Below are 25,993 nucleotides of genomic sequence, written 5' to 3'. Positions count from 1 at the left end.
GAGACACCCGCCTCATATGCCCAGGCTCTAGAACGAGTCTTTCCGATGTGGGACTATTGGGCCTCACACCCTTCCCACCATCGGACAAGAGCCGTCCTCGGCTCTGATACCACTAAATGTCACGCCCCAAATCCGGATCATGACACGGCCGTGCTATTGCTATCTTATGCACACAATAACACGAAGCCTCATAAAATTTCATAATAAAAATAAATAGTTTCATTTACTAATGTCATAACATTAGTGAAGAAGTTGGAACAGTACAGCGCTTCTAAAATCTGATTATTACATAACATTTTCAATTACCCCAACCCTGAATAACATCAAGCTCCCTGCTCCTAGTGGTCTTAATCATCTGTAAGAAAAAAAAGTAGATAAAAAGGTATGAGCTACACAGCTCAGTAAGTAACCAGGTACTATCTTATTGGATCAAGTACAATTATGCCAATGCAGTAATTAAAAAGCCAACAGTTGATGTAAAATAAAACATTTTATAGATGATATACACAAATCAGGTCATAAAGCAATGCATGTTCTATCCATAAAAGTTCATAATCATGATAATGCAAATCATATAAAAATATTGCCATTTATCCATATTTTATAAAACATACTCTCAGACGGATGTGCTGCTATGGTCACTATAATCCCGTGACAGGGCCTGTTAATCTTAGTCGACTAATTCTGTTATTCGTTACCAACTTTAACCCGTTGGCAGAGGGCCTGTTATTCTTTGGATGCTAGCTCCAGGGTGTCGACTGGCCTCTATTTCTAGAGGTGGTCATAGCTATCTGAGAGTTCATAAATCATATTCTTTTTCTTTCATAAATCATAATCATCATAAATAGGTTTGAAAATGATAAATGGCATTATATAATTTAAAATGCATAAACATGCCTCAAATATCATTTTTCATGCAGTCTAACATAATCATAATTTCATAACTCATACATCATCAAATATTCATGAAGGATGCTCTTTAATCAAATTCATGTATCACATGCAATCATATACTTGATCCTAATTTTGAGGAAAATATATCATAAGCAATACATTTTCATAATGATGAATAAACAGTAATTTAAAAACTTTAAGATCAGTGCCAAGGTTACTTACAGCAATATGATTTCCAATTTCTCACGTCCGGGTGACAAATCCTTGATCACCTAAATAAATCACATAGGGGTCACATTATTCTCTATTTATTTCATAATTTTCTAATTTATCATAACATGAATTTACTTGCTTGGATCTCAAGTCCAATTTATTTAATTTAGAGCCCTTGGCCTCGATTTAGAACCAGATTGGGTTCACGTAGGTCAATTGGGTCTTTAATTAAAGAATTGGGCTCGGTTCTTGATTGGGTCTAGCCCTATCGGGTCAATTTGGTCTTCTGATTATGTTATTGGGCTCAATTTCAAGTCCAATTAGGTTTAATTTTGGTCCAGGGTCAATGTGGCTCATCTAGGCTTGAGTCAGGGTCAGCCCAAAGTCAATTCGGTCTCAATTTAGTTAAACTGGTTTTGAATTGGGCTTGATTCATATTCAATTTAGGTCTGCTGAGACTAACTCAGTTTAATTAGGTTCAGACCTAACTCAATTGGGCTTAATTTGGTTCGGATTTAACCCAATTTATAGTTTGGGTTCGTCCGGACTTAGCCCAATCTGACTGGGCTCGGTTTTAGTCAAATTTGGCTAAACCCATTTTTCTTTTCTTTTATTTGGGCCTAACAGGTTCGGACCCGTACTCGGATCAGACCCGTTAGGTCGGACCCGTTAAGGGTCTCTCTTTTTTTTTTTTTTTTCTTTTCTTTCCTTTTCTTCTCTTTTTCTTTTCTTTTTCTTCTTTTCTTCTTTTTCTTTTCTTCCTTCTTCCTTCCCGAAGCTTCTTCTCCCATTTTTTTTTCTTTCTTTTTCTTCTCCTCCTCTTCTCTTCTCCCGATTTCTCCTTCCCCCTTTCTTCCCATTTCTTCTCCCATGGAGGGAGGAGGGCGAGCTCGAGAGGCTTGGGAGGAACGGGCAGCGACCGATGGCGCCCGGCGGCCGGCCTGCGGCGCCCGCGGCCGTGCCCGTGGTCATGCTCGGGGCGCATCGGCGGCCCGCGGCCGCGTCTGCCTCCTGCTGCCGGCGATCTGCATCCCACGGCCGACGACCCGCGGCCCACGGCCAAGGCCGGCGCCCGCGGTTGCGGCTGCGGATCAACCGCCGGTATGTTTTTTTTTTTTTCTCTCGCGGATGGAAGATCTGGCTCGGGGAGGGACCGAGCCGCAGCCGGCAGCGCTCCCCGGCCTGTCAGCGACACCGGCCGCCCCTTGCGACCGCCGCGGCTTGCGGCCGACGCAGCTCGCGGCCACCGCAGCCGGCGCAGCCCGCAGCCGGCGCCCGCTACCCTCTTCCTCTCTTTTTTTTTTTAACTAGATCTACAAAATAAATTAGGAAGAAGGGCTTTACCTGCTCTGAAGGGGATCGTTCGTCTCCTACTCCGGCGATGCAGCCCTCTGCTCCGACGGCGTGGGTCTAACACCGGATCCTGCCAACTGTGAAGGTTTGTGAGAGAGAGACGGTGGAGAAGAGGGAAGAGGATGATGAAATTCCCCACCGATCGAGGCTTCTTGTAGCCTCCGATTGCTGGGAAAGGCGGGCGGTTGTAACCGCCCACCATCAGGCGTTACAAACGCCTGCACGACAGTGTAATGCCCCCCCTCCGTTTCTCTTGGGAGTGGGGCGGTTATCATATTCTCCCCTCCTTATTAAAATTTCGTCCTCGAAATTTACATACCTGTATTCTCAAAGAGTTGCGGATGTCTTGCTCGCATATCCTCCTCAAGTTCCCATGTGGCCTCTCTCTCCGAATGGTTGCTCCACTGAACTTTCACATAGGGGATGATACGTCGCCTCAGGACCTGCTCCTTATGATCAATGATGCGTAAAGGATACTCTTCATAAATCAGGTCTCTATCAATCTGCAGGGGCTCGTGCTGTACTATATGGCTGGGATCAGGAATGTATCTCCGTAGAAGAGAAACATGAAAGACATTATGCACACTGGATAACTCTGGTGGCAAAGCTAGTTTGTAAGCAACCTCCCCTACTCTGGAAAGAATCTCAAAGGGTCCAATGTAGCGAGGATTCAATTTACTATGTCTTCCAAATCTTGTAACACCTTTCGAGGGTGAAACTTTTAAGAATACAAAGTCCCCCTCTTGAAATTTTACTTCTCTTCTTTTCGAGGATGCTTCACGCAAGCATCCTTCACCCCTTCCCGATTTTGTTTTCCACCCAAAATGCGTCTGCAGGATTAGGAGACACCCGCCTCATATGCCCAGGCTCTAGAACGAGTCTTTCCGATGTGGGACTATTGGGCCTCACATGGCCCATATGATTTTATGGTTGATATGGTTAGAGAGATGCAAGTTAAATTTAACAAGTATTGGTTTGAGTATAGTTTGATCTTATTGATCCTTAGTAGGGCTGGAAGTGGGCTCGGGCCGGCCCGAAGCCCATCGGGCCGGGCCGCCCGCGGGCCGGGCTATGGGCTAGGCTCAATACAGTTCGGGCCGGGCTCGGGCTGAATGATTTAGCCCATATGTATTTCGGGCCGGGCTCGGGTATACCATGGGCCCGGCCCGGGCCCGTCCAAGTCAGAGCCTACCTCCAGCCCGAATCGCGGGCCCGTCTGCCGCCCGGCCCAAACCCGAATCCCCTAAATCCTGAATCGACATCGCGGGCAGCACTGAAGCTAGGGTTTCTACTTTCTTCGGTCTGAGCGAACGAGCAGTGGCCGGTGGAGGCGACGAGGCGACTGAAGGCGACGAGGCAACGAGGGTTTCTACTTTCTTCGGTCTGAGCGAACGAGCAGTGGCCGGTGGAGGCGACGAGGCGACGAGCACCCTATCATCGGCGTCATCGGTCGTCGACCGTCCAAGATCTTCATCTCTTCGACGGTCCGTCGTGGTGAAGAGGAGTCCCGACCACCCTATCATCGGCGAATCTAGGTTTTGAGGTACGATTACCTTCGTTTTGGTTAGGATTTGCAGAAGCGCAGAGTGGACGAGCGGCGAAGGCGTGGAGCTAGGGTTTCTTCGCTTTTTCTTGTCAGCTCGTCGCCGGTCGCCAGCCATCGTCGTCGACCGTCCAAGCTCGGCGAAGCGGGGAAACCCTAGATCTGAGGGCTCTTCGACCGTCCATCACAATCTTCCGTTATCTTTATTTGTTTTGGGATTTGGCATTTAGTCCGCTCATGCAAGCTTCACTTGAATTTCTATCAATTTTGATTCTTTGAATGTCAGTTTTTGCCTTTTGGTTTTGGTAGTTTGGACCTTCGGTACTTCCAAGCTAGCATCACCGAGAAACTTCACTGAAAATTGTTTACTCTGGATATTATACATTGTTAGTGGCTATTGCTGACATGAAAACAATGGGAAAGATTCTCAAATTAGCCTATAAACAAATGGCAAGCCCATGGATGTATGCCTATGTTAAATTTTTGGTTCTTTTCCTTGCAATATTTTCTGGATATGGTGCAAATTGTTTTGTATTTCTGTTGCATTTTAACGGTTACTGTATACGGTATAACATTCTACATCTTCAGGCTACATAGTGCACTTGTCATTGAGGTTGACATGTAAGTATGTAACTCTTATTAGAATATTTTTAATCTTTGAGTTAACTGCAATGTTGTGCACCTGTAAATTTTAGTATCTGACAGAGTGACAGGTCATATTGTATCTACTTATAAATGTCTGTAAAACTGTAACTTCTTGTTTGAGGCATGATGAAGCTACATTGTGATAAATAAATTGTCAATGGTTAGTAATTAATCTTGCTTTACATGAATCATTTCTATTGGTTTTGGTATTTCTATTGCTATAGTTTTGGTATTCCATTATCTTTATTAGTTTTGGTATTCCTATTGCTATAGATTAAATGATATTTTTTTTGTTATAGGTTAAATTTGTGATGTTTATTTTTTTATTTGGGCAGATTATTTTTACTAATGTCTCATTCTAAAGTGGGTGAAAATGAGACTGTTGAAGATTTAAGGAATGAGGATGATATAAATGAAGATACTTCTGAAAATGTTTGTGACAATTCTTCTAGAAAAAGATCTTGGGTATGGAATCACTTTATCGAGGAAAAAAATTCTGAAGGGTCAATAGCTAAGTGCAAATATTGTAAAAAAGTTTTAAGTGGGAGCACTAAAGGAGGAACGAGTCATCTAAAACGCCATCTTGAAAATGTTTGCAAGAAGTATCAAAAGAATCCGACTAATCAGTTGCTCTTACTACCAAGTTCAAAAGATCCGATAAAGTGTTTCAAATTCAATCAAGAAGAGAATAGAAAAATTCTTGCAAAATTTATCATATGTGCTGAGCTTCCATTTCGTATTGTTGAGCACACTGTTTTTCTGGATTTTATGAGATCTCTTCAGTCATTATTCAAAATTATGGGACGTAAGACTGTAAAACATGATTGTATGGCTTTGTATCAAGAAGAGAGGAAAAAATTGCATGATGTATTCAAGAACCTAAGTTCTCGAGTTAGTTTCACTACTGATATTTGGACATCAAATCAGAAAATCGGTTACATTTCTTTCACAGCACATTATATTGATTCTGACTTTACTCTGCATAAGAAGATTATTAGTTTCAAGAAACTTCCATACCCTCACACCAGCTTTGCAATTGAAGATGCTGTAAAAAAATGTCTTGTTGAATGGGAATTGGATTATAAAATATGTGCTATTACTTTGGATAATTGCAGCACAAATGATGCTGTAATGAGAAGGCTCCGAGATCACTTTTGTGCTTCAATGTTGTTTAGTGGGGAGTACAGTCATATTAGATGTTGTGCACATATATTAAATATTATGGTTCAGGATGGAATGAAAATCATTCATGAAGCTATTGAATGTATAAGAGAAATTGTTAGATATGTCTCTGCATCCCCATCTCGAATGCAAGCATTTAATGAAATTCTACAGCATATGAGACTTCCTGCTAGAAAAGGACTCACTTTGGATGTTCCTACAAGATGGAATTCTACTTATGAAATGTTGCATGATGCACTTGGTTATAAAGATGCTCTTATTAGATATGCAACTGAGCATTCATGTGTATGCCCCACCAATGATGAATGGAAAAAGGCTTCTATAATTCTTAAATTTTTAGAAGCCTTTCTTGATGCCACTAAAGTATTTTCTGGTTGTAAGTATCCCACATCCAATTTATACCTAAAAGAAGTTTGGGGAATTAGGGCTTTGTTGATGGATGAAAGTATCGATACTGATGAAACAGTAAAGCAATTAACAAATGAGATGCTAAAGAAGTTTAACAAATATTGGTCTCAGTGCAATAATTTGTTGGTAATTGCTTCTATTTTGGATCCCAGATCAAAGTTGATATTTGTAGAATTTTGTTATCAAAAGGCATTTGAGTTGGAGGAGTGCAAGAAAAAGATTGATGATATTCGTGCTTGTCTTTTTCAATTGTATAATGAGTATGTAGATGCAACAAGAATGCATCCCTCTATGAGTTCAAGTGAGCGAACATCTAATTTTGGTGGACAAGGTGATATAAGTTCAGTTTCTTCCAAAAAAAAATTTGGTATGGACTTTGCTCAATTGAGAAATCAGAGTTCTTCAAAACGCCCTAAGAGATCCGAGTTGGATAGTTATTTGGATGATGATGTACTTCCTGATTTGGAGAATAAAGAGTTTGACATCTTGGCTTGGTGGAAGAGCAATGCAGCAGTCTATCCTATACTATCAAGAATGGCTCGAGATGTTCTAGCTATTCCAGTCTCCACTGTTTCATCTGAGTCGGCATTCAGCACTGGTGGTAGAGTTGTGGATCAGTATCGAAGCTCTTTGAGCCCTTCTACCGTAGAAGCCTTAGTGTGTACCCAAGATTGGCTTCGTGAACAATATGATGAAGGTATATAAATCTTTTAAATTTATCTAATATTTTTTATTTGCTTATTGTACTTATAATTTAAACATTTATGATTGATTTGTGTTAACAGTTGCAAATTGCTCGAGTTCTGTAACGTTGAATGTAGATGACGACACCCTGGACTCCTGGAGTGGGCAATTTCGGAGAACTGAATGACGATACCCTCATCAGATCTAGTTATTAACTTATTGTGCAGGGAACAACGACTTCAGGCCGATGATTTTTTTTATCTTCCTGTTTTTGATGGAATCCTTTTATTTGGTTTCAGTTGTATCGTTGCAGTTGGTTGCATGGAATGAATTTTTTTGCAAGTTATCTTCAAACCATCAGATGCTATTTTGTTAATGATCTGTCTGATTGCCTACTTGTTCCATCTTATATTTGATTTAAGTTGAATAGGTTGTTTGCTTGTCGACATTTTTGCTTGTATGTTTACAAGAGCAGCATATGGAACCACTCAGGGGAATGACATTATAAAGCTGAATTTTGATCCGTATATCTACTGTTTCTTTGTGGTTCTTTAAAGGTAAGTGCACTATTATCCATTGCTGGGTTGCTTCAGTGACTTTATGATGAACCATGGAACCAGCTGTAGTTCCAGAAGAGCAGAAAATTGGGTGGCAGGTTTGGTCTTCAAGTGATTTTAGAATGTCCCAATAATTGTTATTGATCAATGTTTCATTTTTAATATCTTTCATATTATTGCTGTTTCTTGGTTTCTGGAGTGTATACTGAGATGAAACAAATATTTCTCAGGAGATTCTATTTCATCGATTATCAGGGTCGGCTTGTTATTTATTTTCTTCCTTGCTTTGCAGGCTGTATTGCTTATTGCATCGTACCTTGATGTTCCTCTACGAAGCCCGGTAGGTTGATCAAGATGCTTTGTGTTAAGCTTAAAATTATAACTTGAGAAGATGTTATTTATGTTGTTATTAATCCATTTTTACATTGATGGATGTTCCGCTTTTGTTGCTGCAAAAAAAGAAAAAAAGCATCCAGTTTTCCATAGCATTCTGTTTAAATATTCAACATATTCTATCATAATGCCTCTCAGCCTTTTTATGGCAACAGGATCAGGGGCTATCAATTACATAATAGAGCATGCTGAAGTTGATGTTGTTTTTGTCCAAGATAAGAACATGAAAGAAGTAAGCATCTAGTACTTTCTTTCCAATATTCTGGTTCCTTTGGCATTGAGCATTATTTTTCGACCATATGGCATGTTCTGTTCTTGAACTCTAAACCAACTCTCGTTTTGCAGATTCTATCTGCCGATTGCAAATCTGCTCAGCGACTGAAATGTGTGAATTAAAAGTTCTGAATAGTGATATTGTGTACTCCAGTAACCCAGTTGTTTAAACGTCTTTGGCTGACATCTTGCTGACTTCTATCTGATCACAGCGATTGTTTCATTTGCTTCAACAACAAGGGAACAGATTGATGCTGCCACTAACTCTGGAGTGAAAGTGCATTCCTGGAATGAATTCCTCCAGATGGTTAGTCTCTTGAGATTTTGTCTACACATATTAACTATATCTAGCAATCAAGAAATCATCTTGGTGGCCCTTCTTACTACCAAAACTGAGAGAAAGTTACTGTAAAGCTTCCTAACATCTTGGTTAGTCTCTTTATCCTTTTTGATGCAGCATTGTAGGCATGCCTTCTTTTTCTTATATTATAGGTTGTTTTGCTTGTTCAAAGACTTGTTTTCCTTTTTGGGCCGGGCTAGGGATCGGGCTGGCCCAAACGAGCTGGCCCAAACGGGCCGGCCCAGGTTAGGGCCCAACTGGGCCGGCCCAAATGGGCTCGGGCCGGGCTCGGGCCGGGCTCGGGCCTTGTTTCTTAAAAATTTTTCGGGCCCCGGCCCGGCCCGAAGCCCGGGAAAAAAATTCGGGCCGGGCTTGGGTAGGGGTTTGGCCCGACCCGGCCCGGCCCACTTCCAGCCCTAATCCTTAGTGATGATTTAAATATTTTTTTAAGTCCTGTTGCCCTACTCGTTTGTTTGGTTTGTTGGCAGCATGTCTATTTCAGAAAGATAGGAGATTAGATAATGCTCAACAGGATAAGTCAACTTTGTCTCTCTCTCTCTTACTGTCATCCATGCATTTAATTTAGCGGGAATTAAATAGAGAAAGCAAAGAACTGATTAATTTAAACATTCATACATGTTGTCTAGATATAATATCAAAAAAATCCATGATAGAGCAGTGGACAAATTAGATACCAGGACACATTAAACTCCAGCTCTTATGTTAAAATCTTTTAGACACTATTATTTAGTGGGTAAATATCATGAAAAAATTTATCAACTTAACCTACCCATATTTTTATGCTTCTCTATATGAATAAATTATTTTTCCATGATTAACATTTACTCATGAAATAGAGGAAAATTCTTACCTACCTATAAGAATTGTAAGTTATTGTTTTCTCAAGTAGAAAAATAACCTTATTATTTTATTTCTAAAATATCCCTAACCTTATAATAATATAATAATATGACAAGATGATATAATATATGTTATATTATTATAATATAATATAATATAATATAATATATAATGCAATAGTATTATCATATAATAATATGTTATTATATTATTATTCTAGTATAATATATTATTTTAATTATAATATGATATATTATTAAAATATCATTATATGATAATATATAATATAATATAATATAATATTTATATAGTAAAGAATATTATGGAAAATATGGATAGTTTTGAGAAACTAATCCGGAAAATAGTAATATAAAAGAGTATAAGTAACAGAATCTGAAACTATTTTCCAATACATAAAAATATGAATAAATTATTTTTTATCTAAATTTAATTTAAAGAATATTTATTTAGAAAAATATAGATTTTTATAGAAGTTTTATATCCTCCGAAGAACGAGCCAATGAGGCCTCTCGGATGTGAGAGGAAACTACTTCACAAGACATCTGGCCCATGCTAATATATATATATATATATATATATATATATATATATATATATATATATATATATATATATATATTTCTAGCTACTGACTTTTGAATCATGACAAATCCACTTACTGAAAAAATATATATATAACGTTAAAATAAAGGTTTGCATCACAGGCGTGCAGCTGTTGGTGTTTCTAGATATACTCATGTTTCTAGCTATTGACTTTTGAATCATGACAAATCCACTTACTGAAATTGGTTGCAGGGCACAATCATGGAGAGATCTGCGCAACATTTTTGCTGCTGCTTCTCTGTATTGAACCGGAGGCTCTCCATTGGCAGATCCCTCCGTTCGCCATCAATATAAGATATTTATTTTTGACTACTTCAGCCTGATGCCCGCCACTCCGTCATGGATTTTTTTTAACATCATATATAGACAACCTGTACGATTGAAGTAGAAAGCAAGTCTATAGAAAGCAACTTGCTTAATCTATTTTACTCCGGCTGAATGTGTGGATGACAATAAGACGGAAAGCAAGTCTATTTCCTAGAGGAAATCTCTCTCTCTCTCTCTCTCTCTCTCTCTCTCTCTCTCTTCTCCTCCAAAATTGATCGATATGGAGGCACTACTATCAGTTGGAGGATCCATCGCTTCCACCGTGCTGGACAACTTGGTCGGCCAGGTGACCTCCGATGCCATCCAGCAGTTCGCGCGGCACTCGGGGCTTCAGGATGACCTCAAGAGGCTGCGCACTACCTTGCTACGGACACGCTTCATCCTTACAAGCGCCGAGAAGAGGCGCACCAAAGACGACAACCTTGCCCAAATCCTCCAAGATTTCAAAGACGCCGCATACGATGCCGAAGACTTACTGGACGAATTCGAATACCAACTCCTGCAGCAAAAGGCTGAAAGCCAAGAGAATCAGAGAGGTAACTTCTTATCTTCTTCTCTTACACTTGCCAGAAATGTGTTCCATCGAGACGGTGATGCTATGGCTAAAGTGAGGGAGGTTATGGGGAGGTTAGATAGCATTGCTGATGATATGGAAAAAATCATCAGACTCCTGGATATAGATGATGAAGGAAAAAAATATCAGAGATCGGCGAGACGAGAGACGAGCTCATTCTTAACTGAAACCGAAGTGTTCGGGCGAGAAAAAGAAAAAGAAAAGGTGATAAAGCTGCTATTAAAGTCGGGATATGCAACTGAACCCGGTGATGATCGTCTCCGTGTTTGTTTAAAGAGACAAAAGAAAGACAGTGTTTCTATTTTGCCAGTGGTCGGTATTGGAGGGATCGGAAAAACTACGCTTGCTCAGCTCATTTACAATGATCAGAAGGTGAATGGTTATTTTGATTTAAAGATTTGGGTTTGCGTGTCTGATAATTTTGATGTGAAAAGGCTAACTAAAGAGATAATAGAGTCTGTTACCCGGGAGAGACTCTGTGATCACCAAAATTTGAATTGTCTCCAAGAGATCCTCAAGGAGAAGATAATGTCAAAGAGATTCCTGCTCGTCCTTGATGACATCTGGAATGATGGCCACAACGAATGGGATCGTCTGTCTGCGCCATTAAGGTCCGGGCTGCAGGGAAGCAAGATTTTGGTAACAACTAGATCTCAAAAGGTTGCAGAGATGATGGGCACAATGGAGGCAGTCTTCTTAGAGGGTTTAGCAAATGATGCCTATTGGGAATTTTTCAGTAGACATGCATTTGGTTCTCAGAATCCCAAAGAATATCCTGAGTTGGAAGCTATTGGTAGGAAGATTGCTGACAGGCTGAAGGGATCTCCACTTGCAGCAAAGACGCTAGGAGGCCTATTGAATTTAGACTGGGATGAGAGGCATTGGAGAACCATCATGAACAGTGAAATATGGGAACTAAAACAACGTGAAGATGACATTATACCAGTCCTACAGTTGAGCTATCAGTACCTACCTGGATATCTGAAGCAGTGTGTTGCATATTGTTCTATATTTCCTAAAGATTACGCATACACAAAAGACGGGCTAGTCCAAGTCTGGATGGCACAAGGCTTCATTGTACCTCAAGGAAATGTGCGGATTGAAGAGGTAGGGAGTGAGTTCTTCCATGATTTGTTTGACAGATCTTTCTTTCAGCATAAATGGGAGGATGTATATGTGATGCATGATTTGATACACGATCTGGTTCAATCTGTCTCAGTCGATGAACATCTAAGAATAGAAGATGGTAAGTGGCAAGAAATTCCTAGCAGGCTTCGACACCTATCAATATGTACTGAGAATCTGGAGCCAAGTACGCTAATGGACTTTGCCAATTATAAGAATCTACGCACCCTTGTCTTTGAGAATTTGTATGATGCAAACTTTGATTCTATGCTTGATTACTTGTTCAGAGTGTCAACAAAGATCCGTGTGTTGAAATTAGAGAATTGTGGGATCAAAGAATTGCCTGAAAGTATTGGCAATTTAAAACATCTTCGATACCTTGATATCTCTATCAACAAAATTCGAAGGTTGCCTGAATCACTGTGTAACCTTTACAATCTTCAGGTGTTAAATATATCTGGCTGCCCAATTGAAAATTTTCCTACACGCATGACCAACCTAGTTAAATTAAGGCAGCTTAAAGCAGATGAGGAGACAATTTGTATGTTGGCTGATATCAGCAAGTTAACATATCTCCAAGAGTTGCGGGTATTCAAAGTTGTAAAGCAGAGAGGGCACAAGATTGAAGAATTAAAGGACATGATACAGCTTCATGGAAGAATTTGCATTAAAAATCTTGAGAGCATCGAAAGTGAGGAAGAGGCCAGTCAGGCTAAGCTGAATAATAAACAGTACCTTGATGAATTGGCCTTGGTATGGAATATTGATAGAAGCACCAGCTCAGGGAACCATGTTGAGGTACTTGAAGGCCTCAAACCACATTCCAATCTCCGAAGGCTGGAAATCAGAAACTATGGCGGTGTCCGATTTCCAAGTTGGCTGGAGCCACAATCGCTCAAAAATTTGAAAGCTATTTGCCTAGAAAATATCCAAAGCTGCGGGCAACTTCCATCTCTTGGACAGCTGCCATCCCTCGAGATTCTGCGCATCAAAAATATGCATGAGGTGAAGCAAGTTGGTCATGAATTCTATGGCTCTCCAGAGGTCAAAGGATTCCTATTACTGAAAGAGCTGAAGATTTCAGACATGTTGGAATGGGAAGAATGGTTCAGCGCAGAAGGTATCCAAGTATTTCCTCGACTGCTTAAGCTCCATATCCAGAACTGTCCCAAGCTAAGGGGTTTACCCTGCCTCCCTCCCTCGCTCAGAGAATTATACCTTTGGAATGTGGGAATAAATATGCTCCGAGAATCAAGGGACGGAGACCATGGTTTTACCGATGAGAGCAGTATGACACAGCACAGCAGAAACAGCAGCAGGACCTCTTCAATTACTCACATGCGTATCTGCCGGTGTCCAAACCTGGTAAATCTGGAGCGATGGCTGTCGTCACACCACCTGCCAGCTATCAGGGACTTGACGATTGCTGACTGTCAAAAGGTTGTGCGGTTGCCAATGGAAAGGTTTAAAGACTTTCTCTCCCTCGAGAATTTGAGAATCAAGGACTGTCCCTTGCTCCCGTCCCCAGTGCAATTGATCCTTCCCTCTTCTATCCGATGGCTTGCATTGGATTCATGTGGTCATCTGGATGAGTCACTACCCGGCTGCCTGCACAATCTCACCTCTCTTACCTCATTGAAGTTAAACCGCTGCCCACACATAACATCTCTTCCAGGAGAAGTGCTCGGCCACATGATTGCTCTCAGAAATTTGACTATTCGGGACTGCGGAGAACTGAGGTCGCTAGGGGACTTACGAGCTCTCAAATCATTTGAAAATTTGACGGTAAGTGGATGTCCTCGGCTCACGGTATTGGCTAATGAGGAAGAGCAGGGCGAGGGTTTCGCACGTCTTCGCTTCCTGCACATCGACGACACTGCCCTGGTCAAGGTGCTGTTCTCCACAATCACCCCGCCCTCACTTGAAATACTCCGAATCTGGGGCTCAACTGAACTCATATTATTCGCTGGAGAGGAGCAATTATGGTTGCAAGGACTGAAATCTCTCAGATGGGTATTTCTTGTAAATTGCAACAATCTTCAGTCCCTGCCAACAGAGTTGCATAGCCTTTCCACCCTCCAACGTTTGACGATATCAAATTGCCCTGAGATCCGCTCGCTGCCAGAGAAGGGCCTGCCTTCATCCCTAGAAGATTTACATTTCAATAATTGTCATCCGGTGTTGACGGAGCAATTGCAAAGGCACAGGAAAATGATGAAAAAGTCGCATGATGTGGTTTGGTAGCCTACTGAGACAGGTACAGCCCATCACACCGCCCTCTTTATCGACTTTCTGTTTCCTATTTTGTAGGGAAAACTGCATTATTTAGAGCACCGAAGAATATTTCTATTTACTGGATTTTTTTTTTTTTGAAAAAGTATTTACTGAAAAATGTTTCAGGGTCTCCGTCCATTGCTGCCGCACCAGCTCTCCACGTTACTCTTTTTGTGCAAACAGATGGCCGTTACTCTTTTGTACTTAGCCAGCGGTAGCAAATGGATTGCTTCTTAAAAAGCTTAAAATGGATTGTTTGTATTTATGATGAACTGCAGTGCTTGTAAATGTATGTAGATTAATGATTTACAGCAGAAGTGAGTGAGAATGTTCCATCTCCACGAGTACGCATTTTTATTGATGAAAAACGAGTCTTTTTTGAGACTGAGACTTATCTTGAACTGTATCTATCATATGGTTTATATTAATAAACATAATGTCTATGGTAGGCTTAGCCCTCCTTTCTCTCAAAAACAACAACAATAACAGTTCGAGTAGCCCCCGGTTTAGCCTCTTGGTGGACATACCTGCAAACTGTTTAAATATTAATTTCATCAAGATTGGTGAGAGGTCAGGCTATTGAGGAGGACTGCCAAGAGCAAGAATTATACAGACCACAAATTGAAGACGGTCATAGGCTGGATTGAACAACTAAATTGGGAGGTTGGTTCAGCATATTGCATGCAAATATTGGTGGAAGGTTGCATGGTGCTTTTTTAGAAGGTACATAAAAAGACAAAATATAAAAATTGGTGGAAGGTTGTACTGTGCTCTTTCAGAAAGTACATAAAAAGGGCAAAATATTGGAAAAACAGATACAGGTTTTGTTGAACATATAAGCCTCAATTATATATTATGCAAGAGCTTGGATGAGGTTGCCAAGTGCCCAACTGCCAACAGCCCATAATTCTCCTATAAATACCTCCTTCTAGTAAAACTTATCGTAAATTATAGAAAAATTTGCACGATTACATTCTTGCAAAATCGACCCTTTTAAAATATTATTTTCATTTGCATCCACTGTACATAATCTTGGAAACTTTTACCCTCCATTTAATTGGCCCGACTAGATCAATACGAACTAATTTAGTTCTCGAGAAGAATTTCTCCTCACTCGAATATTTTTCTATGAAACTAATGCTCACTTATATGATACATGAAAAAGTGGCTTTGCATGTTTGGTTGACCATAAAAAATTGACATATTCTAGAGTGACTTATATTTGGTTAGGCAAAGTATATGTAGTGGTGCAAAATGCCTATTATACCTTTTATAAAAAGAAAAAAAACTTACGCTATTCTCACTAAAAGCTTAAAGGAACTTTTGGAAAAAAAAAATTATATCTTAATTCTCAGCTGGTGGAAATTGGACTTTTCCATAGCCTATGTTGATTTTTCTTTCTAATGAAATGCGAAAATTTTATTTCCAGGGTGGAAGGTACTTTCTTATCTCTCTCCTCTAAAAACTCCAACCAAATATTAAGCATCTCTTTATTTTCCCATTAACCATAGTCTCCTTCGCCCCCTCTTCCTCTTCCCATTGCCTAAATGAGTTCTACACGACCTCTCTTGTGAGCTCCATAATTAAAGTGGTCATGCATTTGATGTTCCTTTGATTTTCTCCTGGCAGGTCTATACATACCTCTCTTCCCCACCACAAAGCCTTGTGTTCCCCACCCAATGATGGCCTCGCCCAAATTAGCTCGACAAATAAGAATTCTTAACGTTGGTGGAAGGTCAAAAATCCAGAAAGACGAATTGTTTTTCACCTCAAAAGAAAAGAAAGTGGATTCGTTATAACTCAACTATCAAAGTAAAAACTCGTCCATTCTCCTTCACTTCGTCCATCATGACATCTTTCGAAGCCCAACCTTCAGTGACCACCTTCTTCCCTCGGGGAGACAAGATACTTCTCTTGTTCCCTCAGTTTCAACCCATGCACTACTTCGCTATCACATTCTCTGCTTGCCTTCAACCCCTTTCTCCTGCTCTTCACCCTAAACTCTATCATGCTACAACCCCGACAGCGTCTATCACTCCGTCTATGTTGCTCACCAACTTCCTTTACAACCCAAACCTCTCCACGATCCTCATCCTATTCCACAACATTGTCCACCCCGACAACCTCGCCATCGTCGACTTCATTTGCCTTGCCCACCTCGACATGAAGAAGGGCGATTCGTCCACATCTTCTCCGCCAATCCCAACTCTAGAGCCAATGTGAACAAAGAGGCCATGGACAACAAACGCGACATGAAGGGCTTCAACACCCTGCTCAACTCATGGAGCTAAAATCGAGCAATTTATGAAACCATCCCAAGAGATGTCATGTATCGATCCAGTTGAATGATAAAACACGAAGTAAAAGCATCCAGAAACACATACAAAAGACACGGACAAAAATGACACTCCTAAAATGGCATCTTATACGAATTTTTCCATAATTTATTGCAAAAATAATGTTAATCTCATTCTTCAATTTATGCATCAGGAGACAAAATAATAGACTATAAGTATCAACCGATACTCTGAAAATACAAAACAAGACGGGGAGAAAATTCCACTCACTCATCTTCTAGGTTGAAGAAATCAAGGAGATCTATAAATTACACCTTGGTCTATAATAAACATTAAAAGTTACAGAAAAAAGAAAAAAGTAAACATTTTATCTATCCACAATAGTAAATCATATAGATAATGAAATGAAATGCAAAAAAGAACTCACCTAGAAACAGACATCTGGCCTTGTCCAGAAGTTTTGTTTGCAGCTGAAAATGTTCATCTTAGACACTATCTCGAATGAGATTGAAACAGACAACTTTAACCAAAAAAAAAACAAAATTTTAGATCTATTAATGGGGCATTGCTACTATTACATATAAACAAGGATGGACAACTGAAATATATTGATTAATGAATAAACACACAGGAATTACAGAAATTTTTAACATATATACCTGCCTAGTCCTAAGCCATAAATTAAAGTGTTGTCAGCTACCTACTTGTTAGAGGGAACTGATATGCCGAGTTACATGAGTATGGTACTGATATATGATTCCAGACCATTCAACAGCCATTTTACGTCATCCTCAAATTAAAAAAAAAAAGTTGATTTATGTCAACCAGAAGACTGCAAATCAAATGGCTCTATAAACCGAGTAGACCTCCGTCTTCTCTTCCCCTCAGGAGTACACCTGATAACACTGCCCTTCCCAAGCTTAGGAGAGAACCTGCCCCTGATGCAATGATTTTAAAGGTGAGGTGGCTTCTGAGGTGGAAGAATTTGCTTTTATGCACCCTTTCCTCAAAGGGAAATTAGCTCTTTTCCTTGTTGAACAGTTCCCCATTTCTTCTCTTCTGGCACGGCAAAGGAGCTTCACATAGAAGGGATTTGCAGCAGTGTGACACACAAACTCATCACTTGCTGGAGCTATTTGTAGATCAACATTCCCATTGTTCACCTGAAATCAAAAGTTTGTGGTAAATACATAGAGTTTCTCAATTTCTGATCACAAGAACAAGTATGTCATATATGCTTGCAAGCAGAAAAAAGTAAATACCAGCTGCAGAAGTGCAGAAAATGTCCTTGCAACATCATGCTTGGGTTGACCCATCACAACATCAGTAAAGGACATGCTTCCTCCACTGTCCACTTCGAAGGAAAGCTTGTCCAAGATTCTCTCACCATATAAGTGAATGTGAAAAGGAAGGTGTGTATTTTGTCAAAACAATTCTCAATCAATGAAAAAAAAAGGAAATCTCACATCTCACATAACCAGAAGAATTCTTTGGCTAATATGGCTCAGGATTGGAAGAGATTGGAAGCAATCCCCTGCTACCCACTTGGTCTTCCAAGGTGTGTTCAATCCATTCTTTCCATGTTGAAACTCGTATGGCCAACTCTGTTTGCTTCTCTGTTTCAGCTATGCTAGCAAGAAGGGCATCCTGAATGAAGAGTGTAATACCCAGAAAAAAAAAAAAAAAGAGGGGTGGACGGGCCGGCCCGAAAAGACCGGGCCCATCCACCATATACGGGCACGATCGTTGGAGAAGAAACACAAGAAAAAAAAAGGAGGAGGGGGGGGGGGGGGGGGGGGGGGGGGGGGGGGCAGCGGCGGCGTTAGAGGCGATCGCCGGGGGAGACCGAGCGCTGGAGCCGAGAACCGGCCGACCGTGGAGGAAGCTTTAAAGCTCTTCCTTCCTTCAAGAAGATCCCCACAAATCAAGTGAAGAAGCTTGGGGATCCGAGGGTCTTGCTCCTCTGATTTTCCGCCGGAAAGGTCGCCGGAACACCCCCACCGGACCGGGGTAAGCATGGTTCCTTCCTTTGTGTTTTATTTCCTGGATTTGGGGCGGCGTGGGTGAAGTTTTTGGCCGGTGAGATCGCCGGAGAAGAGTTCGAAACAGGGAACCCCTGTTTCGGCTTCTCTTTTTCGGATCTTGTAGCCGCCGCCAGCCGCCGGGTTGGCCGGATCCATGGAAGCTGGTTGAATCGGGACTGTGGGAGGTTTTGGTGAGGAATTTCTAGGGTTAACTGAAGATGGGAAGTGTGGATCCGAGGCTTTCTCCCTCGTGATCCCATCCCCTTTCCCTCTTCCTCTCGTCGGTTGGCCGCCGACCGGTGACGACAGTGAGAGCCACTGTGGCTGCCGTCGGGTGGGGGAGCCGAGCCACCATTAGAGTGGTCTGCCGTTGATGATGGAGGAGGGGGGAAGGGAGGAAAGAGGTCATGTCGGTTCTTGGGAGAAGAAGAGGAAGGGACCACCTCTTTCTCTCTCTCTTGGCCGGCCACCATCGCCGGCGACTGCAACAGTGGCGGCCGGCGATGGTTCGGCCAGTGGTGTTGTCGGGTTGGGGAAGGAGAGGGCACATCTATCATGGCTATTGGCCTTGGATCAAAAAGATTTGAGGGAGGGAGATGTATTCCCAACCATGAAGAGAGAGGAATCATCCCTTTATGTTGGTCTCTTCATCGGGACCGGCCATCGTCGCCGGCATGGCTGCGGCCACGGCTGGCGACGACATAGGCCGATGGTGCAAGGTGGGAGTCGGGCCACCCCGACTGCCCTAGATCTGGAGGGATTGAGATGTTTGGGGACCTGATGATGGACCCCATAGTAGATGTGAATTATGGTTTAGAATATTTAAATATTAAATAATTTAGTTTGTGATTTATAATTGATGTTGTAGGGGAAGAGTTAGCGGTGCCAGGAGGTTTTGATCAGGGGACTCGGCACCCCAGCTCGTAGGTTGTGATCCAGATCTGTATTTGAGTCAGTCTACAATTTCAGTAAGAATCCTTGTACGCCAATCCTACATGATATAAATATTTTTACATTATTTATGTTTGATATGCTATGTAACAACCCAGGACCTCACCTAAAATGGCTAGCCGGAAGGTATTATTTGGGTTCCTTGATCCTGTATAAGTACCCAAGATCTACCCAGCGAATAACCGATGTGGGACTAAACACACGCCTGCACGGATCTTCACATACTCCCCTCGTTCAAGCCCTGACGTCCTCCTCAGGCTAAGGGTTTATATCTATTCAAATCTAATCACAAACACCACGACTGACCCGTGGTCAGCCCCAATGGATCCGTGCTGCAGTGTCCCCTCGTCTACATAGGTTATGGGCCGGGTCCGCTCTGATACCATTTGTAACAACCCAGGATCTTATCCAAAATGGCTAGCCGGAAGTTATTATTTGGGTTCCTTAATCTTGTATAAGTATCCAAGATCTACCCAGCGAATAACCGATGTGGAACTAAACACATGCCCGCACGGATCCTCACATAACAAATAAAGATTAATAGTCCCTCCAAGCTTTGAATAGCTTTCAACTTGTTCCCTTCATTCTGATTTCTTATGTGGGCACGTCGATCAACTATGTTTTAGCAAATATAATCTTGGAAGATTCGTTAACCATACAAATTGATGGTTATCATCACAATATACCTTCCAAAGACCACTAATTCTTTTTGAGGAGACCAAGGACCATTAATTCAAAGCTTCATTTCTGTCATATGAGCCATCAACAATGTAACTTCAGAAGTTGCATGAACAATTGCTCGGTACTCAAACTTTCAGGTCATTAGGTCCTCCCTTTGAAGGCACAGTAACCTCTAGTTGATATTCTATCTATTCAAGTTTTCTCTCGCGGTTTCCCGCACAGAGATCCTACATAAATCATCCATAAAAAAAAGGCATTGTTCACATCTAAAATGGAGCCCATATAAGGATGATAACTCAAACAAAGTAGAGCTTTTTCAGCAAAGAAAAGTAGTAAAAATATTTCACGCCATGTATTCATATAGAATCTTCTGCTTCTAGGCAAGTTTTCAGACTTCCCACAAAATTCTAAGATAAATCTAGCAATGCATATCCAAACCAACAGCTTGCTTTTCTTGTTTCATTGAAATGGAGGATTTAATAACTCTTCTTGCATCATTGTCTTCTACCCTTCCAACGGAAAGCATCAAGAAAAGATTTTGGGGTAAAAGAGTACAATGCAAGAACAAATTGACACCAGTTAGTTGATTTATGGAATGAAACAAATGAGGCATGCAAGTTTATTTGCCTTTATGCTGAGCATTAGGAACATAAAAATCTTTGGACCGATTGAACCATAAGTCAATTATGGAGTTAATTAGCAAGAAAATTTTTAATACCACAGAGTTTCCTTCCAAATCAATAAGGGAACATTTGTTTAATGATTTTTGGATATTAGAGAAACAGATGATCTACCAGCCATATGTCAACCCTTGAATCCACTATTCATATTGCCATATGGGAATAAGGTCAGCCTGGTTGGAATAATCAATATATTCCAAGAAGATTAAGTAGGGGGAAGTCTTATTAAACTAGCTCGTATTGGACCAGTAGAGGACAAATCAAAGTTTGTTGAACCATGCCAAACCGCTTAGTTCGTGGCGTACCGAACCGGACCGGTCAATTGCCGGCATGGTCATTACCTCAGTTCAAATCAGAGGGAGTGAAAGAAGAAGGAGAGAGAGAGAAAGAGGACAAGAGATAGAAAGGAGGGAGGGGTAGAGAGAGGTTGAGATAGAGAAGGAAGCCCGCAAGAGGAAAAGACCAACGAGGGCTCCCCCGTTTCAAAACGAAATAAAGGAGCCCTTAGTTGATTTGCCAGTTTCGAAATGAAGGCAGCAACTGGTTGGAGCTAACAAACCAATTGCCAATTTTATTTCAAAAACAGGAAATTGAAAAGGGCCCTGTTGTTTTGTTTCAAAACAAGGGAGGCCTCATCAGCCTCTCTCTGCACCTCCCTCTCTATATCCCTCCCTCCCTCTTCTCTATTTTCCTCTCTCCTTCTCCCTCTCCCCCTCCCTCTCTAGCTCTCCTTTGTTGGTACATCCTATAACAACACGATATGAATGCATACTGTACCGTGCCAATTGCTGACCAATACAGGTCCGAGTACTGGTTTGGCGAACCTAGCATCAAATCATCTCATTCATCAACAAATGCAATCAATAAACGCATTTTGCAAATGGTTATTAGCAAGGTTCGCCGTACCGATTTCACCGACGTACCGATGGGCATCGGTACCGATACGGTTCTGACACAGTACCAAACCGATACTGTACCGGCAAAGACCAAAAGAAAAAAAAATCCCACCCGGATGCGCGCGCGTCCGCGTTAAATGCCACTCGGTGGCATTGAATATCCCGCATGGGGCAGCTCGCCCGCGCGGGGCGCGCTGCACCGCGCTTGGGCCGGTACGAACCGGCCTGGTTCGCACCGGTATCGGCTTGTACCGGTGGGAACCGGCACCGGTACAAAAGAGGTTGGAACCGAAATCCAACGCCGTACCTCAACATACCATGGTTATTAGAATGTAAAGCTACAATAGCACTTGCTATCCCATATATGCTGTGATGCACCTTTAGAATCAAGTATGGTCAAGAAATGAAGATTGGATGGCATATTAGAAATTATAATGCAACTCGTGTCCACAATACAGCATGCGCATGCAGATAGAAAGATAGATAACTAGATAGATATTTTTGTCTTTTACCAAATGTGAGTGGTACAAATCTTCAAGGGTTGCATGAGAATCTAGATCATCCTGTGATAGACCTTCAACACGATCAAATGTCACAGCATCATCATTTTGCTGCATATGATTATCGCATACATCATATAAAGCATAAGCTTAATAATTGATAAAGCATCAAGCAGAAAGCGGAGCTGCTATATGCAAACCTTCCCATGGCAAAATTGTACTTCAGTGTCCATATTGCACATAGTATTTAGCAGATCATGTTCTGCTTGATCAGAATCGATAGGGTGATTTTCTCCTCCATTATCATCATTTTCATACTCAAAACCACCAAAGCTGTCATATGTTTCTTGTTCTCCAAAAGTAAGTGATCTTCTTAGCTGCAATATGAAACTCGATCATAACTTAAGGAAGAGTGAAGATAGGAAAAGATCAGTTAAATGAAAATTTTAAGAAACTTCCTGCAAAAACCTTTTCAAATAGGGGTGGTGACTGAGGTGCAGGCAGCCTTTCCTGTAAACGAGATTTTACTTCAAATGCTTCTGCAAACTCTTGGCTGATAACACCATCCAAGTTTGCAATAGGAAACTGAGAAGTTAAAGTATTTCTCCTGACATTACGAATCGCCTGCCTTCTAAAACCCTTAACTATTCAAGACAGGAGAAAAAGAATATCATTATATAACAGAAAAATAAAAAAGAAAGATATCTTGGTGGGAAAAAAAAGAAACTAACATACCTTTTCTGAATGGTTTTATTTTCAAGTTCCCAGGCTCATGAGGATTTAGAGGCTTCCATGGATCATTATTATCATCATCAGAAATCAGAATCATCCATAACATTTGAACATCCTAAATTTGGTTCCTCTACACGGCACATCAGGATGATCAGGGTCAACATGCAGTCCAGACCAATGATTATCATCGTTATTTCAAATGCACAGTTGCCCTCTGTATTTTGATTTAGATTGATGCCTTGGTTCTTCCCAATACTTGATCTATAAGCAGTTGCCTGAGAACATCCCGATGGAGAAGTTAGAATACTGTGGCGAGATTTGGACCTGACCAAGCTGCCTCTATGGGGTGCAATGTTTTCTTCACCAACAACATTTGTTTTTAAAGAATCATAGATAGCTCCCGCATCACAGGGGTCCAGCAGAAGAAAATCTCCAACAAAATCACAGGTTGCAAACTATGGGAAAACATGATTAAACAACAGCATCAGAAAATAAGACAAAATTGTTCAAGTAATGGCAAAATTCACATGGTTAACATAATATTACCAGATATGATTCTAATTCGCTAGGATCACAACTGGTATCTAAACAATCTCCTTCTAGTACAAGCAAATTGGCAGGAGGCTTCAGAAAATACTTTGAAGTGTCATCTTTATTGAACCTGTAAGAGCCACATTTTGAGCCGGGCCGGCCCGCTAACCACAGCACCGGCCCGACCCATGTGAAGGGGAGGGAGACTCCCGAACGGTGTCTTCTCCCTCCCCTGCATCAATCCCTTCCCGAATCCACCTCAAGAGGAGAAAAGAAAAAAAAAAAGGAAAAAAAGGGGAATCAAATCTTACCTAAATTGAACCAATCCTCTTCTATAAAAGACCCCTTTTCCCTCTTCCTAGGGCAGTGTTGGGGGAAAAACATGTCGCCACGCTTGCCCGAGCAGACCCGCCGAGCAGGGGCCGGTTGAGCAGGTCCCCTCCGAGCGGGGGCCGACCGAGCAGATCCCCTCCGACTGTAGACAGTCGAGCAGACCCCCTTCGACCTGGAAGCACCCGAACAGCTCTACCAACCCAAAAATGCCCAACCTGCGCACTGAGGTCACATCCCCCCGCAGCGCGACCGAAAGACTACGTGTTGCTTTCATCAACAATTAATGTGTATGGGTCCTGCAGGTATCCTGTTCACTCAACCATCAAAGCGTATGGCACTTGCAGGCCCTCAGCCTACTCAACAATTAAAGCGTATGACTTCCGTTGCCTACGGACATCAAGCCTCTTACGGCAACCTGCTTGATTATGAATGATGGCACGACTCCACGACGACTCAAGAGCTTTGGCCTAATCTCCAACAGTAACAACATTGATTCACACAATCGAGCATTAATTTCTACTGCATGCCCAATTGTACGACAGATCGTTTGCCCCGTCACATCACAGGTAACCCAACCCCCTCTATAACAGGGGAATTTCTCCATCTTAGGGGGGGGGATTGAGATTCTGACTATTGATTTCTACCTCCGCTCATATACTTGCCCCTTCTGACTTAAGCATCGGAGGGCCAGCGCCGGAAAAGTCAGGCCACCGGCTTCTTGCAGGTCCCCCGGAGGACCCCGCACATCGCCGGATCGCCGCCGTTTGCCAAGCCCTCCCGGAGCTCCTCCTCCTCAGCCGACGGCCGCCCCCGGGTCCAATTTCCAGCAATAGTTGGCGCTAGAGGAGGGGACCGAGTCGCGACCATGAAGTTGAGAAGCAAGGGAGCTTCTAATGCCTCCCGACGTCCTCCACCTAGCCCTGGACACTCTGTCCAAAACTCACCCCCTCCGGCCGATTCGACTTTCCAAGTTCGACCGGAACAGTTTGATGCTCTGGTGCAGCAAGTTCAGGCCTTGGCCGCTGTTGTCCAAGGCCTGCAGCCTAGGGGCGTCCCGACAGCACCGTTCCCTCAAGCTCCGGTTCAGCCGACACCCCTGTAAGTGAAGCGCCCCCCCAAGGCCAAGATCTCCACGCCCAGGCATCCCCCTGGAGAGAACCCCCGGTGAGGGGTCCTGGTGACTGGCCGCAACCATCAGAAGCCGAGTCAGTCCCAGGGCCACCTATGCCAGAGCGGACCACCGCGGCGATCCCCCAGTGCGATGAGCTCGACAAGAAGGTCGAGAAGCTGGAGCGCCAGATCGAGGCGCTCCACGGCAGAAGGATGGGATGCGATGGCGACTTCGAGTTTACCACGAGGTCCCCCTTCTCCCAACAAATCGAGGATGAGCCGGTCCCGCTGAGGTTTAAGATGCCCCAGATGGAGCCTTACAACGGCAAGACCGACCCCCTCGACCACCTGGAAAGCTATCGGGCCTTAATAGCCCTGCAGGGAAACTCGGAGGCCATGCTTTGCAAAGCCTTTCCAGCAACACTCCGGGGAGCAGCTCGGCTTTGGTTTACCGGGCTGAAGCTTAGTACCGTCTCTTCTTTTGAGCATCTCGGTAGGCAATTCCCCACCAATTTCACTGCTAGCCGACCCCAGCGGCGGACCTCAGACTCCCTTCTTGACATAAGACAAAAGGAGGGAGAATCCCTCAGGGAATATTTGGACCGCTTCACCATCGCAACATGGGAGGTCCGGGAGCTTGACCAGTCAATTGCCATGTTGGCACTGAAGACTGGGGTCCGGTCTTACAGATTTCTCTTCTCCATCGAGAAGAATTTTCCTGTTGACCTCACTGAGATGCTGGTTCGGGCGCGGAAGTATGCGAAAGCCGAGGAAGTCATCGCTTCTAGACGGAGCGGGGCCGAGCAGACCTCCAAAAAGCAGAAAAGGCATCGTGAGGAGCACGACCGTCCCAGAAGCCCGTCTCCGCGCCGTGACAAGAACCCGCCCCGTCTGAAGAGTCCACCCCGGTTGCAGGGACCGCTTCGACCAAGGTCTTCACCTCGGCCGAGATCTCCACCGCGGTCCCGCATACCCAACGGGAGGTACG

The 25,993-nt window shown here is 42.6% G+C and overlaps 3 protein-coding genes and 2 long non-coding RNA genes across 5 annotated transcripts; 2 read left to right on the top strand and 3 right to left on the bottom strand.

Moving 5' to 3' along the window:
- Positions 1-1,139: 1,139 nt before the first annotated feature.
- Positions 1,140-2,709, bottom strand: LOC120112434. Its single transcript, XR_005514064.1, has 3 exons — positions 2,600-2,709; positions 2,452-2,530; positions 1,140-1,166 (listed from the first exon to the last, which is right to left on the bottom strand). It is a non-coding gene; the product is annotated as an uncharacterized LOC120112434 (long non-coding RNA).
- Positions 2,710-7,938: 5,229 nt separating this feature from the next.
- On the top strand, positions 7,939-8,648 carry LOC120112599 (long chain acyl-CoA synthetase 1-like). The gene is made up of 3 exons (XM_039132181.1): positions 7,939-8,104; positions 8,218-8,257; positions 8,358-8,648. Exons 1-3 carry the CDS (start codon positions 8,000-8,002, stop codon positions 8,555-8,557), a joined length of 345 nt encoding a protein of 114 aa, XP_038988109.1. The 5' UTR covers positions 7,939-7,999; the 3' UTR covers positions 8,558-8,648.
- Positions 8,649-10,502: 1,854 nt separating this feature from the next.
- On the top strand, positions 10,503-14,822 carry LOC113460936 (putative disease resistance protein RGA3). Its single transcript, XM_026801459.2, has 2 exons — positions 10,503-14,253; positions 14,397-14,822. The coding sequence occupies exon 1, from the start codon at positions 10,518-10,520 to the stop codon at positions 14,238-14,240; it is 3,723 nt and encodes a 1,240-aa protein (XP_026657260.2). The 5' UTR covers positions 10,503-10,517; the 3' UTR covers positions 14,241-14,253; positions 14,397-14,822.
- A 2,329-nt stretch (positions 14,823-17,151) lies between these two features.
- LOC103700187 (condensin-2 complex subunit H2-like) lies at positions 17,152-18,319 on the bottom strand. The gene is made up of 2 exons (XM_008782147.4): positions 17,830-18,319; positions 17,152-17,730 (listed from the first exon to the last, which is right to left on the bottom strand). Exons 1-2 carry the CDS (start codon positions 17,902-17,904, stop codon positions 17,488-17,490), a joined length of 318 nt encoding a protein of 105 aa, XP_008780369.2. The 5' UTR covers positions 17,905-18,319; the 3' UTR covers positions 17,152-17,487.
- A 3,787-nt stretch (positions 18,320-22,106) lies between these two features.
- LOC120112432 lies at positions 22,107-23,776 on the bottom strand. Its single transcript, XR_005514062.1, has 3 exons — positions 22,768-23,776; positions 22,500-22,676; positions 22,107-22,410 (listed from the first exon to the last, which is right to left on the bottom strand). It is a non-coding gene; the product is annotated as an uncharacterized LOC120112432 (long non-coding RNA).
- Between the last annotated feature and the right edge of the window lie 2,217 nt (positions 23,777-25,993).

The sequence above is a fragment of the Phoenix dactylifera genome, chromosome 11 (assembly GCF_009389715.1).
Source record: "Phoenix dactylifera cultivar Barhee BC4 chromosome 11, palm_55x_up_171113_PBpolish2nd_filt_p, whole genome shotgun sequence".
Lineage (NCBI taxonomy): Eukaryota > Viridiplantae > Streptophyta > Magnoliopsida > Arecales > Arecaceae > Phoenix > Phoenix dactylifera.
This window is presented reverse-complemented; position numbering and strand designations above follow the sequence as displayed.